The 21,101-nt window shown below is 33.2% G+C and overlaps 1 protein-coding gene across 1 annotated transcript in view; it reads right to left on the bottom strand.

Annotated features, from left to right (window-relative positions):
- LOC140451278 (uncharacterized) overlaps nt 1–21,101 on the bottom strand; it is an 862,244-nt gene that overhangs the window by 115,512 nt on the left and 725,631 nt on the right. The window contains 1 exon segment of the mRNA XM_072545021.1: nt 12,266–12,395. Coding sequence (XP_072401122.1) covers nt 12,266–12,395 — 130 coding nt within the window.

The following is a 21,101-nucleotide window of genomic DNA, read 5'->3' as shown; positions in this document are numbered from 1 at the left end:
TGCTTGTATTTTTTCTGTTGCATATTTCGGCAACACATGATGTGATATGCAGCTGCGGATGATTACCGCCGAGCCACCATGAGGTTATTCTCCCACCCCACCTCTCTTATGGGGGGTGGGAGAATAAAATGTTTATTAGCACTTTTTTTGTAGAATGGAATGTTCTCTCAGAAATAACGCTTGAAGCGACCGGCGATTTTGAATGCCAGTTTCGTACGCGAAAACAATTTTAAATAAATTTTGTCTCAACTCGAAGGTTAAATTCGATATCTTTCGATCAGAGTGTCCTATTAACAAGAATTTAAATGTATCTTAAAAGTGAAGAGTGCAGATTTTGAATGAAAATGAAATAACATTTGAATTATTTCCAAAAAACACAGAATTTTTACTTTTACATTACAAAATATCGCACGTCACCGGAAATTCTTCCACGAAGACGGTATTGGATAGAATTTGTAGCTAAAGTTGTATGGTTTCGATAAACGTACTTAAGCCATAGAAAAGAAGCAGAGATATTTCAAATGCCTCACAAGCCAAAACACAAAACCGAAATATCCTTCTAAGTGTTTTGAAGATTAGGCTTTAATAATGAAAATTACATAGTGACCAGTCAATTGCGCAACGTGTATTTCTTTAACACTCTTATAAAAACTGACTCCCTTCACGGCAAAATATATAAATTGCATACAAAAGCTGCTCTCTTCACATTTAAAACGCATTTTGATTTTTGTCGATAGGACACTTTGATCAAAGGATATCAAATTTTACCGTCGAGTTACAAATTTTATTTAAAACCGATTTCGCGCGCGTTACTGACATTTAAAACAGCCGGTCGCTTCCAGCGTTGTTTCTTAGAGAACGGTGCATTCTACGCATAAAGTGCTAATAAACATTTTTGTTCAAAATTATCTTAGCTACATATTTTCCTACGGCGTATAGATTCTTGGTAAATTGATTTTTTCCATTTTCCCCTACAAAGGGGAGGTTTTAGGGGAAAGCCGGTGATAAGAGCCGAGAGGACGCTTTTGCATATATTTGGGGTCACAAAATTAACATTCTCAGCAAAATTCAGCTTGTTCGTATGATTATTAGAAGTTCAGTGGCAGTTTCGTCTCTGACGACTGGAGTAGTATTGGTTTTACTTTAAATTTTTATGTCGAAATAATTATTCTTTTTGATAGTTAAAAATAAAAATTGATTCTAAATAATTCTTCTAATAGCATTTTACAAATAAGTTTAATTACATTCGGGTGCTATTATTGAGTATTGGTACAGAAATGTCTTGATCCAAAGTTAATACAAATAATAAAACGTATGCTTTGAAGATGTAGTATATTGCCATTACAGTAATTATCTTTTTTGTTGTTACAAGATTTTAAGTATTCTTAAATACACTCTTTTTAAATCATCAACACGACATCTTCACACCTATCGAAGTGATAACTGCCCTCTTTGGTCTCTTTCAATTCATTTGTCGCGGGGAATCAGTCCGCATTAATAATTTTTGATTCTAAAGTTGGTTGTGTGATTTGGCATCTACAGTTTTGCTCCATTTTTTTTCTATCTCTGCATATGGCTCTTCATCGTTTAAAACCAAGTTTTCCAATATCTCATTTTGAATCTTCCCCTTGGTCTACCTATCAGTGGTCTCCAGCTGGTAAGTTTCTTGATAACTTTTTATGTGTACTTCATTCCTACTTGTAGATATCCTATCCGTCTAGGTCTTCATATCGTAAAAAATCTTTTCCATTCAATTTTCCCTTATTTCGTAGTTCAACAATTTTCTAAATTCACCATTTCCTATTTTTATTGGGCCTATCATGTAATAAGCACTTTGTTGCAGATACTCATGGCAGTCTTATTCGGCGTTTTATTTCAGCGGTTTGAATTTATCTGTTTAATTTGTTAATTTGCCCCAGAAGACAAAGAAACTTGCAGGTTGAGATTGGGCGTACGTATTTTGAAAACGGCACCCCTTGCTTTTATTACGTAAACCCTAATCAACAGCTGTTACAAGGGCTGAAGCTTTTAATCGTTACAATGTTTTGATTTGTAGAAAGCTACTTTGGATTCTAAACATATCAATCCAACGCGTGTTTTAACTGTGACAAAACAGGTCTAGGTACAGTCCCCAAATGTAAGAGTAAAATCTTGGCTCATTAAGGACGGAAACAAGTTGGACGGCTGACTTCTTCTGTCGGAAAAAGAACAGTCTTTTACTTGTTATTATCAGGAATCTTCATACCGCCGATGTTAATCTTTGCAAGGAAGAGAGTGTAAGTCGAACTCCAAGCTGGTGCACCTTCAGGTTCAATATTCGTCTGTAGCAATTGTGGCTGGATAAATACTGAAGTCTTTTTAATATGGTTTCAACATTTTGTTCAACAAGCGAAACTAAGTGAAGACGATCCGATCTTATTTGCTTTGGATGGGCACAGCAGCCATACAAAAAAACAGAAGTAATTTATTTAGCTAGGGAGAAACATGTACATTCCAGAGGGGATTCCCAGAAAATCATTTGTTTGTCTCCACATTCCACCCATCGAATGCAGCCACCGATGTGGGTTTTATTTCGCCTTTGGTACGATATTATGATAAGGCATTGGAAAAGTTTCTTCATAACAACCCAGGCAGAGTGGTAGCGTCTTTCCAAATATTTAAAATTTTTGGTGAGGCTTTCTTACAAGCTGCAACACTTTTGCCTGCTATTAACGCTTTTAAAAAATGTCGGATAATTCCTTACGATCACAATATATTTACGTAGCTAGATTTTGCACCATCTGCTACGACTGAAAGAGATTTGTAGAATAATAGTCTACCACTGCCAAGTCAAGGTAAGGCAATTACTTTTTCTTCAATTGCAGAGCCTCATCCAAGTCAAGATGAGGCAATTGCTTCAACTTCAACTGCAAAGCTTCATACCGGTAACGATTTTCAGTTGACAGTTTCCCCTGCAGACAATATAGCAACAACTTCATTTGGAACAAACAGCCCTAAAGACATTCGTCCTCTGCCAAAGAGAAGGACATCAATGGAAACAAAGAAGAAATCTAAAAAAGGTAAAACAGCTGTACTGACATCTAGTCCGTATAAGCTAGAATTAGAACTTAAAATAAACACGAATGAGGCAAAAGAGACAATTAAAAAGGAAAAAGCTAAGAAACAAATAAATGATGATAAACACGAAGATAATGAAAGAAGTAACAAAAAGATAAAAGTTTGTTCTTCCAAAGATGACAAGGGAAAGAAAAAAAATGTGACCATCAATGTTTCTACTGTAACGAGTTGTTCTTTTCATTAGCCGATGAAGAAGAATGGGTACGTTTCTCGATTTGTCTGAAATGGGCTCATGAAGCATGTGCAAGAATAGATCCAGAAGATGATGAAGAATTTCAGCGTGAATTTTGTATTTCTCAATAAGTATGTATAATATGTACCTATCTCTTTTTACTAATGTTCTCTTACCGGTTTTTTTTTATAACAAGTTACTTTTTCCCCGATTTTATTTGCAAAACATAGCCATTAGATAATGAAATGGTTCGATTTTCCTGTTTAGATCGCATTGTCTCACCCTATGGGACAATGTGAACTTTTGACATATAGTCAATTGTCATTTTCTTTGCTGCAAACACGTTAAATACATTCAGTTTCAATTGCAACTAAACGACCGTTAAATGTTTAATGAACGTTCCTTAAATTAAATAAACAAAAAAAATTATTTCTGGTTTAACTATATTGTGCATATCTTCCTTAGATGGTTCACAATGCCCCATCCTCCCCTACTCATTGTGAATATGTTTGCTTTTGCTGGTAGGTTATTAATACATAGCATTATCTCATAAATGTTTGTTTTGGTGTGGATCCTTTCTTTAAAATCTATGTCTCTGTTTATTTTTTCTCTCCTATAGTTGCGTTAAAATCATTTGTCAAGAATCAATTGCTCCAGATGCTGTAAATGATTTGGTACGTTGAGAGTAGATTTTTAGTTTTAAAAGATTTATTGTCATTGAGTCGAAGAAAGATGGGCAAAAATTAAGTCTAATATATTAGCCTCGGCCAAGGAAGTTTTTGCTGAAAGAAATATAAATAAAAATAAATCGTTTCCAAGGCGAAGAACTCCATGGTTTTGTACAGAAGTGAAGGAAAAATGTAAAGAAAAGAAAAAAGCTTACCTGAAATACATGTCAACCAAAACACAAGAGGCATACCATAATTAGAAAATTACCAAACGAATTACTGAAATATTTTGGAGCAGCAATGACAGAACAATTAACAACATTAATTAGTAAAATTATAAAACACAATAAAATACCGGGAGAATGGAGAACGTGCGAACTAATTCTACTATTCAAAAAAAGGAGATAAAAAACAGCAGATAACTACAGAGGTATAAACTTGTTAAATACTACGCTAAAACTTACAACTAAAATTTTACAAGTGCTAATAAATCAGAGGGTAAGTTTAGCAGATGAACAACAGGGTTTTTGTAGTGGAAGATCGTGTACAGATGCAATATTCGTTATAAAGCAAATTACTGAGAAATCACTAGAGTATAATAGACCGCCATTTCTGTGTCTGATTGACCTAAAGAAAGCGTTTGACAGAGTAAGACTCAAAGATGTAATCCATCTTCTTATATAAGTATCTCCATCTTCTTCGTATAATAGAGAAGTTCCCTTAAATTTTACAAAAACTATCGAAAACATCTACCAAAACAACAAAATGGAAGTCAGAATAGATGGAAAACTTACAGAACCTATAGAAATAGGCAGCGCAATAAGACAAGGGGATTCATTGAGCCTCATGCTCTTCAATTTGATCATGGATGAAATCCTCAAAAGCGTTAACAACGGGAGAGGATACAGAGTGGGAAACAAAGAAATAAAAATACTCTATTACGCAGACGACGCAATATTGATAGCCCAAGATGAAGATAGTCTGCAAAGACTGGTCCACAGATTTAACATAAGAGCAAAAGAATTTAATATGACAATCTCATCTCAGAAAACTAAAATAATAGTAGTCAGCAAAGAACCAACCAGATGTAAAATAGAAATTGATGGCATCAGTATTGAACAAGTAATGAAAATAAAATACCTGGGAATTACACTGCCTAGCTATGGAGACCTGAACAAAGAAGTAAGAGATCAAGTACAAAAAGCAAATAGACTGGCAGGATGCCTTAATAACACTATATGGCGAAACAGACACATTAACACTGAGATGAAGTCAACAATTTATAAAGTCAGTTTAAGACCAATAATGACATATGCATCAGAAACAAGACCCGACACCGCTACAACGCAAAAGCTACTGGAAACGGCAGAGATGAGAGTACTGAGAAGAATTACAGGAAATACACTGAAAGATCGAAAGAAAGTGAAGACATTAGAAGAAAATGTAACCTACAGTGTATAAATGAATGGACACAAAATAGAAGAAGAGAATGGAATAACCATATAAGCAGAATGGAGGAGACCTGTGTCGTCAAAATAGCAAGAGATAATAAGTCACCAATCAGCAGAAGAAGTATCGGACCCCCGCGCAAAAGATGGAGTGACAACCTTTCATAGAGGTATTAATCCGCCAATGAACAAGCAGAATTGCTTATAAAGAGGAAGAAGAAGAAGAAGAAGAAAAGTTTTATTTGATGAGTTTTAATGTAAAGTTTGAGATGAATTTCTTTCAAAACTAATTATATTTGAAACACGCTTTTAAATGATTGTTTTATCTTGAATTATTCATTTGGAAATGATTTGCTTCTTATTATAGACCTTGATGTAATAAAGGGACCACGAATATGATTCACCAACAAATCTCAAATTTTTTAAAGTGAATTTTAAAAATCTATTTTCGCCGCATGAATAATATTCTAAAGGCGAAGGCATTATCGCTAGAGAAAATAAACTTACAGTAACGAGTAAATCGGTAATGTTCTATTTTTACACCTCCTCGAGTTCGCGTTCTGGTGAGAAAAATTACCAACTCGAACCATAATTAAAAATAGTGCCATCGCATGTGCATGAACCTTCTTACCTTTACCCTACTTTACGGTTTATTTTAGAAGCGTTACCCCCTAATAGCCAAGTTTGGCCTACTCTTAGAACCTAAATATAGACGAGTGAGTCAAGTAAAAAAAAACAATACAAATTAAAACAAAACTGTGCACACGTTCCGTAACTCCGCCCCACCACAGGTTTTACTCATTTATGTATAACTTACAACTGCTACCGTTTTGTAGAATTTACTTTTGGTTTGGCTTTTGGTTTGGTTTGCAGTCGTTTTTTGTGAACCTACGAGTGCGGTTAGTGATGGCGATAGTGATAGTGCTCGTGTTATGCAGTGTTTGTGTTTGTGAAGATTGTAAATTTCAATGTACTACAGCCACATAATATTGCAGATATTGCTAGAGGTTTTAAATATATCTAAAATATTTGTTATTTTGTGAAATATACTTCATTTTTGAGCTTCACCAGATAAAAACTTTGTTGAATAAATTTCAGAGCTTTGTTTTATTAACAATTTGCTTAACACAAGTATTTTAGATTATTTATCGTAAAGCTATCTTTAATTTTAAGAATTTATTTGATCAAGGTGGTTAAAATAATGCATGTCGACCCGCTGCGATCAAAAACATGCAATACCTATTATCCATGTTGGTCTAAAAACCTATAAATCTATACATTTCTTTAAATTAAAGCAGTTTTGATATAAAGAATCCTAGACCGTGTCTCCAATATTATGTGGCTTGTATTGAACCGGCTAGACCGAATGGCGACATAAATATTTTGTTCAAATTCCAAGTCTTATGTTTCAAAAATATCATCTATTGTTAAAAATATGTTTTATGTAATTTTATTTTAGGATTTTATTTAATAAAATGTTAAATCTTGGTGTTGGATCATTTTTTCAATTTGCTTTATTTCACTCCACAGGTATACGAGATATTTGGCTGAGCCCCAAAAGATTTTTTTTTGAGTAAAAGAGTGAGTCACGATACGTAAAGTGAGCGATGAAAGATTTACAGCAGGTTTGTAGTAAAAATACGTCGATTGCAAATACTATTATAAATTGGCAGAAATCCTATCCAGAGCCAATTAATTGTTTTTATCGCTTAGTGCTAGTGCTCTCTATCTATTAATTTGTTTTCACTTTTACTGCACCGCTTCGTAGACATAAATTACATTTTTTTTTTTCAATAAATATGAGTATGCCGTGGAAAAGGTGTAATAATTTGGCATCTGGTTCGTCTGTCCAAATTTAGAACGGAAAGTTAAGAAATATATACAGTTCTAAAATAGTTCCACTGTGTGTCATGTTGCACACGGCTCCATCGCTCCTTTTACTATGAAATGACTATTTTGTTGGCTTCAGATTTAGAACATTTGGTAATAAACACATATGAAAATTATTTTGCTTGTCTCTTGTTTTTGGATTTATGTTTGACAGTCGCAGGTGAGAGATAGGTAGGTAGTTTTGTAATGGAGGCAGATAAAAATAATTTTTTAAAATAAGAGCTGATAATTTTAGAATTAAATTTGAGTATGACTGATTTTTTATGAAATTTTATAGAACATATAATGTTTCTCGTTTTATTTCATTGCCAAGTATATACTATTTCAGTTCACTGAAATTGATTAAATAAAAAAATGTAGTTGTTGACTTATTCTAAAGAAAAACGAGCAATGATCATTTTTTTATGGACTTTATGGAAAATATTGGGAAGAAAAATGTGAAAAAAGTATTTTTGTGGTCTGTTATATACATTTACGATATTTTTACTTAATTAGCCAAAATTTTACTTAAAAATAAGTTTATTTTAACATTTCGATTTCCCTTCGCTAATCGTTCCCAAAAAGATTTTTCATAAACTTATTTAAAGTAAATATAATTTTGGATTATTCCCAGTAAAAATAGTATATCCTACTATTAACATGCCACAAGGAAATAGACTCGAGAACATCGGTTATTCCGGTTACCCTCTGCAATACCTTTTGCATTTACCTCTGTCCATTCATTTCCTGTCTCTCAAACCTCGTTTTAACATGTCATCGACTACTTTGTTTCTCCAAGATCCTGTACATCTCTTCTTTCGGCTTATGGAGAAAACTTATGCTATATGCTTATGAACTTTTCTTACATGATGTCCGTGTCAATTCAGCCTTTTCCTTACTATATTGGTCAATATTCCTCTTTCTATCCATGTATAGTCTTATTTACTCATTTTTTATTCTACTATTTACTTGTAGTCTTGTTATTCGACAGCAGCTTGTTACTTTTGTGATTCTTGTTGCAGCTTATATCTTACTGATGCTTCTTTGACTTATCCAATTTTCTGCCTCGTACGTGATAAAAATTCTCAGGAAGGGTTTTCGTAGCCTTTGTTTAATATCTTCCTCCATTGACGATTTTTTCATTACCTAGCCTTAGTAGCCCAGGCCTCGGAATCGTACATGATAAAAAGATTTTAACAGCGCAGCCGGTGACAATAAGAAGACGGGGCAGATCAAAGCTGAGATGCATAGACTGGGAAACAGGATTCTGCGAAGATCAGTGTTGCCAACTGGAAAATCCAAGCAAAAGACAGAGTAGAATCAGACAGTAAGCCCTTTAAGGGCTATAGCACCGTGGTGATGATGAGTCTTAGTTATAGTTTTCTTCTCTTAGTCGCCAATAAAGTATGTATTGTCTTATTAAGTTTATTAATTATTCCCCATTATGCATGTCTCTCTAGGCAATGAATTTGTTAAAATGTATTTATTTGGATTTGATTATATTTTGTGGTAGTCTACTCTATCCTATATTAAACACAGATCTTGTTCAGTTACTTGTTTCTTTCGTTTATTTTTAACTGATATATTTTATATCCATTAAAAGGCAAATACGAATATAAAACTCAAGGATAAGAAAAAATAAGTGAATTATAGTAAAAAGTTTCAGAAGATTTTCACTTTGGTAGGAGGAGGAGCCCCAACATGAATGAAGATAGCAAAAAATAGAAGAAATTTGAGGAGTCTTATGGCTGACATTGAACGAACGAAGCTGACAAAGATAGATAAATAAATGTCCCAAATAATTTTGTACTACATATCACCACCAAATTATCTCGTTATTTATAATACTTTTACTTATTATTTAGCTATTTGCATCTCCCTATCTTTCACTCCTTCCTAATATTTTAGTTTTCATAGAATTGTTTGTTGATTTTGTTACTATTTTTGTAAATATTCTTATCTTGCTACTTTGAACTATCGCATTATTCGTGACAGCTTTCCATTTTGTACTATTTCATCCTATGGATGGTCTCATGCATAATTTTTGTGATCGAAAAAAACATGTGGTTCAGGTTTTCGGCAATTCACTTATAATTCTATTACAATTTATCAGTGATTTTATTCTGTCGTACAATGAGGCCAAAGATTCTTAAAACATACTGTCTAACAGAAAGACCTAAATACTTACACCTTGTTTCTCATACTACTTGAAGAATGAGCTGATATGTCAAAATTTTGAAAGCAAGGACACTTTCTTTATTTTTTTCCAGATCTAATTTCTTTTGTCTGATTACTATCGTCCATACTATCCATCTTTAAAAGTACTTATATGTTGTTACTCTTTTCATTTTTGTGTTGTTAATAGCCATTTTATTTACATTACTTGGTTGGTAAGAGAATATCATCATTTTTGTTTGTTTCAAGCTCATTTCTAGTCCATAATGATCACTCTTGTTGTATATAATATGCTGTAGTATGTATTCTAACTATTCCATACCATTTGTAACAATATCCGTACCATCAGGATATCTAACGTTATGGATGGTACTTTCGTTCTAGATAGATAGAGCTTCTTGAAAGATTACCCACTCTGGACGATGAATATCCTTGTTGAAATCCTCTAAAAGCCTGCTTCATATTTAAGAATCCATCGTTCTATCAGAAAATTTACCAAAAATAGTGTTTCCATAATTTCACTTATTTTCACTTTATCTTCACTATTTTTGCCAAACTTTCTGTAATTATAATTTTCTTTTAGAAGCGCTATGTTGTTTATGTTTAATATTTTCTAAACAAAGGTTCAATAAACTAGTGATAGCAATCATTCTCAAAGCTTCTCACGAGCAGACTGCCTTTGTTGATTGTTTATTGCTTCCTAAGAGTACATTAGACATTCCTCAAATCCTAATTACACCAACACTCTACGCAAGAAATAGTATCAAATGATCTTGAAAATACAAACGAACAGTTTTAGAAGACAAGGATAAGTTGCCTATTCAAACATATCCAAAACTATAGAAATGAGAATGATCATCGTTATACTTTTAGTTATACTTTTTAGTTAAGTTATTTGGTGCGCTGAATAGTGGCTGTGGTTTCTGAGATATCCTAACCCAAAAGGGCAAAAATAGCGGTTTTTGGCCGTTTTTGAGGTTATGTAGATCCGTATATTATGCGATTACGCATATTTTGATATGATACAATAGCAATTAATCTTGGGGAGTCCAGGGTTAGATGGATTTGCCTGCTTGTAAACTGAAAGGGATAGTTTCTAGAGGTCCGTTGGATTTGGGATGTGAAAGTTTAAGATTGTTGTATTTAGGGTTATTTGATTTGGGTTGTCAAGTTTGAGGTTGTTGTAATGTAGATTTGTAGATTTTTTAAAACTAAGAAACTTTAAAATGCGTTATTTCAATAAAAACAGAAGATATCTGAGCAAACTCAACGTTATTTAAAATATTTAGACATATACTTTAAGGTGGTTATAACAATTTCGGCGAGAAAAATTATATTACGATGCTACATAATTTCAAAAACGAACTTATAGGTTAGGATATCTCATAAATTGGACCCAATTTAGCACATAAAAAACATATATGCTGATCTCTGGTCCGAATATTGATCAAATTTTTGTCGGCCTACGTAATTAGAGCTTTCAGAAAATTAATGTAGTACTATGGAGCTAATTTATTATTTATATATCGCACCGGGATCATCCAATACATAATAACTAGATCCTAAAACCCATAAAAGATATCTACTACTTTTATAGGGAATTGGCTGTAATTTTAATTGGAAAAATGTTTATTTTATTATTTAATCTCATAAAATTTTGAGTAACTCATACCGATTCCTAAACACGATTCTGAAACTATTTTATTGTGACATTTTTTTCTTATCTACTGTATTTAATGGGAATTAAATACAATTTTAATTAAAAATACTTTGTTTTCGTGTTTAGATTTCCGTACAACGATTTTCGAAGTGTAAAACGTCAAAATAACAGTATGTTTAATTAAAACTGTTGTTAATTCCCATTAGATACTATAAATAACATAAAAATGCTAAAAGAAAATAGTTTCAAAATTAAATACTGAGGCTCATCATAAAAGTAGTGCCACGACACGGTGACACGAAAGTAGCGCCACGAAATAAGCTTCATAGTAAAGATGCACTGCAAACAGTTGGAAGAGTTCATTTACGTTACGAGAGGAGTCTGTTATACAACATATAAACTATTTCAATTTAAATAATACCTAATTAAACAAAAGTAATAAATAAAAAATAAAATTACTTTATTTATCGACGTTATTTACAGCTATACTCAAATTTTTTACCTGTTTTATTTGTAATTGTGAGATATTCTTGCATAAATTGTCAATATTGATAAGTTTTCATCGACGTTCTTATGAAAGTTTTAATAATTTATGAAACGCTTGGGTATGTTTATCAAAAATTATTTTTATCTGCCCATATCAGTTTGGGTCACTTGAAACTCAGTTGTTTTTTAACAATAGCCTTTTATTAAATAAATTATGCATTTATACAGATTTATTAACATAAATTTATAACTAAGCCAGCATTTAGCGTATTAGAGCCAAAGCTGTATTCATTCCAAAACATATTATCACGTGGAACTTGAACAAAATTTTGGTCACCATCACTAACCTAACTATGCGTATAGAACTTTTCTTGAATGGATTCGATCCAGTGATTCATTGTTAACAAAACAAGTAATAGGGTCACAGTATAATAAATACCAGTGCTCTAACTGCTTCCTGTTCTGAAACCACCACCAATAAAGAACCGGATGATAAACTTAAACAATCAATTTAATAACATTGACTATCTTCAAGAGTTCTGCTAACTGATCACTTATTATACTGTGTTAAATAACCAGCTTAAAGCTGTCATAACTAACAATAACTACATGGATGGACATTAACAAATCAGAATTAGAAAAAATTATTTTTATAGCAATCATTTCTTACTTTTAACGATTAGTTTCGCAGATTGTTCAACTTGACCGGCTGATGAAGTTGCTCTGCAGGTAAATACCCCAGTATCTTCTTCATAGGTTGAGGAAATCAATAGAATAGCATTCTTTCCTTCTTGGATCATCTGTAACAAAGAAAAGAGTATTTAGTTTGTTTCTCCAATACAAATTGAATATATGTGTCAAATGAAGACCCTCAATTAGAGGATCTATTGCAGACGAATCCTGAAAATTTTTCAGTGAGCTCTTCCCAAGATAATCGAATGAATGTTAAAGGCAATAAGAGAATTCTGTCTGTTTGTACGTTATGGTATTCTATGATACAAATTCATCATAATTTGCGTTTTTCTTTTACTGCACTAACTAATCAATCTTATACTTTTCAATCAAACGACGAGATAAGGCATGAAACATTGGCTGGTTAAGGAAAAATTGGTTGAATTAATTAAGACATAACAGAGTCGGTCCTGATTATATTTAGAACACTTACAGAGAAAGAATAGTAAATTTGGAGTAGAACTTATAATAAATAAAGCTATAAGTAAGCATGTCCAAATTATCAAAGGTATATCAGATCGTGTCGCATATGTCATACTTAAAATAAGAAGAACATCAATTAAAATTATCCAGGTATATGCCCCCACGACAGCTTATGATGACGAAGATATCGAACTATTTTATGAAAATATATCAAAGGCTATGGAAGAACATAAAAATCGTCTTACACTAGTAATTGGAGATTTCAATGCCAAACTGGGTAGAAAACTAAACAAAGAAGAAACTAAAATAGGAGATTTCGGGTATGATCAGAGAAATGATAGAGGTGCTACTTTGATGAACTACCTAGAAGAAAAGTATCTATAGGCAATGAAATCCTTTTACAAAAAGAAGCCCCAACGAAAATGGACATGGATCAGCCCTAATGGATCCACAAAAAATGAGATCGACTACATACTATCCACGGAACGATATATCATTAAAGATGTAACAGTTAGAAATGAAAAGAAAAATAACTAGAAACTGGGATCTACTAGATAGAAACAAACTAGGGCAATATAAAGAGATATACAAAGACCTATTAAAAGAACAACTTACCCAAAAATTAGACAGTGATGATAAAGATATAGACGAAATAGACAACATACTTACAGTAACGATGATTACATCAGGAAAAGAAATAGCAAAAAAGGATCTAAAAAAGAACAACTATATATCAACAGAAACTAAGAAGCTTATGGATAAAAGAAGGAAGTTGAACGAAGAAGGCAAAAGGAAATCTATAGAATATATGGAAATCAATAAAACAATAAGCAGAATGATAAAAGAAAATAAGAGAAAAGAACAAGAAATAAAAATAGAAGAAGTAATAAAGAACAACAAAAATATGAAATGCTTAAGACCGAAATTAGGTACGTGTGAAATAAACAAAATAAAAGATGTAAACGGAGTAGAAACAAACATTAAAGATGACATCATAAATATAATCCACCATTTCTACTCAGAATTATATAAAACAAAAAAGTAACCACCAGAAGAAATTAAAAACCAACTTAAGGCTAAATTAAAAAATGTAAACTCAGAGCTACAGCCAGAAATAAGCAAATCAGAAATAAAGAAGGCATTGAAAGAAATGAAACACAAAAAATCGCCTGGAAAAGATGAAATAACTGCAGAGATGCTGAAATATGGTGGAAAAGTGGTAATTAATACTCTACATTCCCTTTTTAACAAGTTATTAACAGAAAAAAGAATCGCAAACAACTGGAAGGAATCCGTAACCATTATCCTACACAAGAAAGGTGATAAAGCAGATATAAAAAACTACCGTCCTATAACACTCCTCAATGTAATGTATAAACTCCTAACAAAATTTTTATCCAATAGGTTGACGACAAAACTCGACGGATACCAGTCGAAAGAACAAGCTGGTTTTAGAAAGGAATTCAGCACAAGTGACCATTTACTAAATATGAAAATACTTATAGAACGAGCAAGTGTTCATAGATTTCGAAAAGGCTTTCGACAGTGTCGAACATTGGGCAGTGAAAAGTTCTTTGATTAACAGCAGAATTGACCACAGATATACGGAACTAATAGCCAATATATATATAAGGAAGCCAAAAAAACAATTAAAGTATATGAAGGAACAAAATCAATACAAATAAATAGAGGCGTGAGACAGGATGACACAATATCACCGAAACTTTTCAATCAGGCTCTAGAAGATAATTTAAAAGATTAGAATGGGAAGAAAAAGGTATAAAAATTTATGGACAACGCTTGAACCATCTAAGGTATGCTGATGACATCGAATTGATAACCAATAAAAAAGAAGAATTATTTGAAATGATGAAAGAACTGGACATAGAAGCTGGAAAGATAGGCCTTAATATGAATTACAGCAAGACTTAAATCATAACAAATACAGATGAAGACATCAGAATGAGGATCGGGCAAGATGAAATAGAACAAGTTCAGGATTACTATAAAAGGTATAACTATACAGGTCAAACTATAAAACTTCCACATATCCACAGCATCTTAAGACCAAAGTATATAATCAATGCGTACTCTCTGTTCTCACTTATGGTTCCCAAACGTGGACATTTACAAAAGCAAAAATGGACAAAATCATAAAAACCCAAACAGCAATGGAAAGACAAATGTTGCACATAAGACTAATGGATAGAAAGAGAAACAAGTAGATAAGAGATAAAACAAAAGTGAGGGATGTTAGACAAGAAGTTGCAAAATTGAAATGGAGATTTGCCGGACACAATATAAGACAAAAAGAAGACCGATGGAACAAAATTCGTATAAGTTACCATGGGAATATAAACGAAGCAGAGGAAGGCCCCAAATGAGATGGGTAGATGATATCAAGAAGCACGTGGGCTCTAGGTGGATGACCGTAGCGACAGACAGAGAAGAATGGAAAAGGATTGGGGAGGCCTATGTCCAAAGATGGACCGAAGAAGGCTAATTAGATATATAGACAGAGAAAAAAGATTTTGGTGTATCGTGGTACATCTTATTAAAAATATTTAAAATTATCCAAAAGGATTACAAATCTCAAAACGTTTTGGCCCATTAGTACCATCATCAGTGAAACATTTTAAAAGTAGTTGAAACTAGCTACGAAAATAGGTGTGAAAACCTTTGTATTACATAGCAGTTATATAAAAAAGCATTCAAGCAGTGTCTACTATCAATTATGACATACGATTGCGAAACTTGGCCACCAAAGAAAGAAATAATAGCGAAAGTTAAGCCTTTCAAAGGTCATTGGAGCGATGCATGCTAGATATAACAAAGAGAGATCGAAAGAGAATAGAATGTATCAGACAGAAAACCAAGGTCACTAATGTAATCCACAGAATTAAATCTTTAAAATGGCAGTGGACGGGACATTTAGCGAGAGGAACTGACAATAGGTGGTCCACTTGAATTACACCGTGGTATCCAAGATGCGTCAATATTATGGCAAAAGATTATTACAAAAAAAAATGTAAATGATGATGCAGAAAAGTGATATATATCCACTATGTATCAAAATGGAATATCGACATCCTAGAAATCTTTAAAAATTTAATGTTATCAGAATGATAGCTAATGCTCTCATCTTGAAAGTCAATTACGCAAAAGAACAGATTATCATCTTCAGTCAAAAATATGCCCTTAAACTCAGATATCATCCTAACAATCCAGCACTAACCTTGATGAGAACACCAAATAACCCAAGCGAAACATCATACATGACTTGCTGACGATATTCTAGTACAATATATTTTACTGAAAACATCGATGATGTTCTGTTCAATAAAAGTGCAACGGAAATATACAGTGTAGAAACCATTTATGGAATAAAATTGTTTGTATCCCTATTTAAAAAATATATATAAAAAACGCTGAGCTTTCAAAAATATATACAGGGTGTTTCATTAAAAAATAAAGATGATGCTAGATTTGAGTGAATCACCCTGTACATTCAAATGTATATTTAAAAAGCGCAAATTTGAAATTAAAAGTTGACGGATCCCAGCGTTTCTGTTATTTTTTAAAATAAGGACACAAACAATTTATTCCACAAGTGATTTCCACAGGGTATAAATTTTAAGACCCTTCACCCTTTATTATTTATAAACGATCCTACATGATATAGTTCGTTGAGATATAAACCACGATAAAACACAATACCACAATAAAAACAGCCAAAATCGAATATCTTGGTTACATCATGAGGAACAGCGAAAGATATGGGTGGCTGCAATTAATTCTACCAGGAAAAGTAGAAGGAAAACGAGGACCAAGAAGCCGAAGGATTTTCTGGCTGAAAAATCTACGTACGTGGTTCAACATAACAACCACAAATCTTTTCAGAGCAGCAGTTTGCAAAATACAGTCAGTGGCGCACCCAGAATTTGCCTGAGGGGGGTTTCGAAATTTTTTTATACTACCTCCATTTTGAGTCCCTAAAATTTGGGTTTTAGTTTAATTTAAAGTAACAAAGTAAATACAATACATTTTGGAGACGGCTATCGCCCTATTCCCATTCTCCTCCGCCAATCCTTACGGTACAAGGCATGGTCCTCCTCCAAACCTCTCGATTCCACCTCTCTTCTAATTCCTTCATTCCATCGCGTCGAGGTCGACTTCTTTTTCTTCTTCCAGGGCGCTTCCATCTATGAAGTTTTTGGAACTAACGTTCGTCAGGCATTCTCAATAGGTGTTCAAACCATTTTAAACCTCTTCTTTCTATTCTTTCAATGACCGTTTTTGTAGCATTCATGATATTTCTTATAGATTCGTTGGTCTGCCTTTCCAGCCTTGATGTTCTAGCACTTCTTCTTAAATAATCCATTTCAACTGCCAACAATCTTCTCTTCAGGTCTGCATTAATTGTCCATACTTCAGAGCCATAACAAAGAACTAATTCAACCATGATTTGCTTTTTTTTTGTTCCTTTTGAGTTCAGACATCCTACAATTTTACGTCCCTGATTAATTCGGTGTTTAATTTCGGTTTTTCCCAAGCCGTTCTTATCAATTAGTGCACCTAAATATTTAAAATTTTCCACTTGTTTGATTTCCACGTCCTCGTCTATCAACACTTCAAACCTTGCATCTGAATTAATAACTAAATATTCTGTTTTTTTTCATGCTGACTTGTAACCCCCATTTTACATATTCTCTGTATAGACGCTGTATCATAAATTTTAGATCATAAGAATCTTGAGCTAGGACGACTAGGACGCTAAGTTCAGGGAGAACAGTACGTCATTTCCTATGGGAATTTCCATTCCCTGGCAGCGGTTTTTCCAATTTTGGAGGGCTATCTCAATATATAAATTAAATAGTAAGGGTGGCATACTGCATCCTTGTCTTAGTCCTTTAGTTACTTTTATTGGCTCTGATAGTCTATTTTTGATTTTTAGGTAAGTAGTGTTATCCCTGTGTACTTCTGTGATTATTCCTAAAATGTGTGGACTAATTTGTATTGTTTGCCAATTGTAGTATTGGACAAAGTATTGTCCATTGGACTAATTTTCGTGTGGCATTTTAAAGAAATTACTATTTTAATGGGAATAAACCACAAATGAAAGTTAAAATAAGTTTATTGACGTTTGACATTAATGTTTGTATTTTGAGAACGAATTCGAAGTGGAGATTCAAACGTCAATAAACTTATTTTAACTTTCAATTGTGGCTTATTCCCATTAAAATAGTAATTACATCTTATCTCTGTCGTTGGTCCGGTTGGTGTTTCTCTTCTTCTTCTTTCTTTTTAATGACTGTTCAGATGTAATTGTGAACACTATTCCATCCCTCCGTACTTCCCGTCATCTTCACAATCATCTCTCTTACAGTCACAGGGTTCATACCTATTTCTTTATACATTCTGTTTCTTTCCACTGTACCTCTATTACACTCCAGCATTGTGTGAGTAACAGTGTCGGAGTATTCGTAGTATAGGCATCTGTCTGTATCTGTCTTTCTGAACCTATGAAGATACGCCCTAAAACAGAAAATCTACCCGGTCCCTTAGGCTCGGGATCAGCATCTTGGTCCACTGGGCAACATCTTCCTTGTTGTTCCACTCTCCTTGCCATCTTTCCATTGATCTTTCCCTTTCTTCTTTTTTTATAGCTGTTGTCAAATTCTCTCTTCTTTCATAGATATGTCTATTTTCTACTGCTAACACATGCAGAGGAACACAACCCGTGATAGTCCACAAGGCCGCCGTAGATACAGTCCTGTAGGCGCATGCTACTCGCAACAGACTCGTTCTGTCTACTTTTGTCATGAGCTTAATAATAGGTATCTATATCTATTAATAAACAATAGTATATATTATTGTGTATTAATTATTGTATATTTATACAATAATTATTGTATTCTACATATTTAAAGTGGTAATTTAATTATTAAATTATCGTTTGGGATTTTTTGTATTGTGTGTGAAAGAAAAGTTATATTTTTTACTTTGGATGCCCTGGGGGGGTTTAACCCCCAAAACCCCCCTGGGTGCGCCACAGAATACAGATTGCCATGATGGTCGTCAACATCCGAAACGGATAGGCACTACAAGAAGAAGAAGAGATCAGGTCCTCAAGGAGCTTTTAAAAATATAAAAATATACATTGTGCCTCGTTAAAAATAAAGATTATGAACAAAGCATGCTAGACTTGCGTGAATCGTCCTATACATTTAAATTTATGTTTAATAAAGTTAGCGGATCTTAGCGTTTTTTATAATTTTTTAAAATAGGGACACATAATTTTATTCCATAAAGTGGTTTCGACACAGTATGAAATCAATTATGAATTCATAATGATCGCATTACGAATCCGATCAAAAAACGTTATTTGTAGTGTATTGAGAAGAATGGTAAACATTTTGAACACTTATGTAAATACATCATTTTTTTGTATGCCCACCCCTAACCTCTGTGGATTTGATCAGCTACTACTGTATTTATGATATGTTCTAATATATTTTGAACATGATTGGCAGAACATACAACCCTGGTAGTTCCTTCAACTTATCTTGGTCTATGATCTATTTATATGACTCTTTATTCCTAATATAGTCTTGAATCTCTTGCACCTAGCTTTTTGCTTTATACCTAGTTTGATGAGACGGATTTACCGTTTATATTTAAATTTGTCTAATTAGCTTGTTAAGTTAATAGTTTTCAGACTCGTTGAAAACACATGATTATAGAAACTGAAGCTTTAAGTTTGTTTTCTTTGAAAGCTAAACTCGAGCCAAGATCTATATAATTATAAACGACTTATTTTTAGACGAACCTCCCAAGAAATTGTGAGATAGTATTTCGACTGTAACGAATATAATTAAAGCTTTAACATATTGTATATAGAATGTCCCGTTTCCTTATATCATTTAGCTTTAGGTAATGGTAAACGTCTATTATTCTTACGGAGAATTTTTATAAGAATAAATACCAGGTTATTGATCTGTTAGACTATATATGATTTCACTAACTGTTCTTGCATGTTCGCACCACTTTAATATTTTCAATATATGTTATAACTAGTTTTTTGTTAAATATTATGTTTATAAGGGATTAAATCACAATTGATTGTAATCGAAGTCATAAACCGCAAGACCACTAAGTGTCAGGATAAACGAGCATAAAATATACATCAATAGCAGAGACTTCGGTAAATCACAGATTTGTCAGAAAAATGTATAACAAACTCAACCGCAGAATGTAGCAGGCCTTGGTTACCAATACTAAAAGATTTGAGTAACAATAATATACCAAAAGTAGCGGATTAATAAAAAGTCGGGCAAAGTCAGTATCATGCACAATAAAAGCATGGCTAGTTGCCTAAAAGATTAAGGCCAAAGTAAGTCACCTGTTAGTTTTAAAAAACGTAACCGCTCAACAACTTTTAGTGCGGTTAGTCGTTTCTCGTTGGTTTTCCCATTAATTTGCAATTTTTCTTTCATGTCTTTAGTAATAATAGTAATAATAATAATAAATGAATGGCTTAAATCACACTATTTCTAATCCGCAGGAAATACCATCTTTTCTAACTGAGGGAACAACCTATTTAATACCAAAGGATCAAAATAACACCCAAGATCCAACCAAGTATCGTCCAATTACTTGTCTTCCAACTTTGTATAAATTGGTCACATCCTGTGTAGCCCGGCGAATCAACCAACACTGTGCTCAGAGCCTCAACAGAAAGGATGCACTAAGGGTTCCATGGGCTGCAAAGAGCAACTTACCATCGACACATCGACTCACCGGTCATTTCTAACCAAGCATATAGCAAAAAAAATGAATCTCTTTACTGCTTTCATCGACTACAAGAACGCGTTTGATTCAGTGCCGCATGAATGGCTTATAGATAAATTAAAAATATATAAGTCGATGATAACATAGTGACCTTTTTAAAACATATATAATGTCAAATTGGAAGACAAAAATTCACCTCCAAATACATAGTAAAAACAATATCGAAACTGAAAATATTGCAATTAACCGGGGCCTATTCCAAGGAGATTCGTTGAGTCCACTGTGGTTTTATCTAGCGATGAACCCCCATTCCAGCTGCTGAACTCAACTCACACAGGTTTTAGCATAAAAAATAACACTACTGTTGTGGCAAAACTTAATCATCTATTGTATATGGATGATTTAAAACTATTGGCTTCCACTCGAAGCCACTTGGATCAGATGCTGAAAACAGTAGAAAATTTCTCTAATGATATTAGTATGCACTTCGGTCTTCACAATTGCCGTGTCTTAAATATAATCAAAGGAAAGGTTCAGCCCCGTGGATTCGATATGCAAAA

The sequence above is a fragment of the Diabrotica undecimpunctata genome, chromosome 9 (assembly GCF_040954645.1).
Source record: "Diabrotica undecimpunctata isolate CICGRU chromosome 9, icDiaUnde3, whole genome shotgun sequence".
Lineage (NCBI taxonomy): Eukaryota > Metazoa > Arthropoda > Insecta > Coleoptera > Chrysomelidae > Diabrotica > Diabrotica undecimpunctata.
The sequence above is the reverse complement of the archived record's forward strand: the minus strand, read 5'-3'. Positions and strand labels throughout refer to the sequence as shown.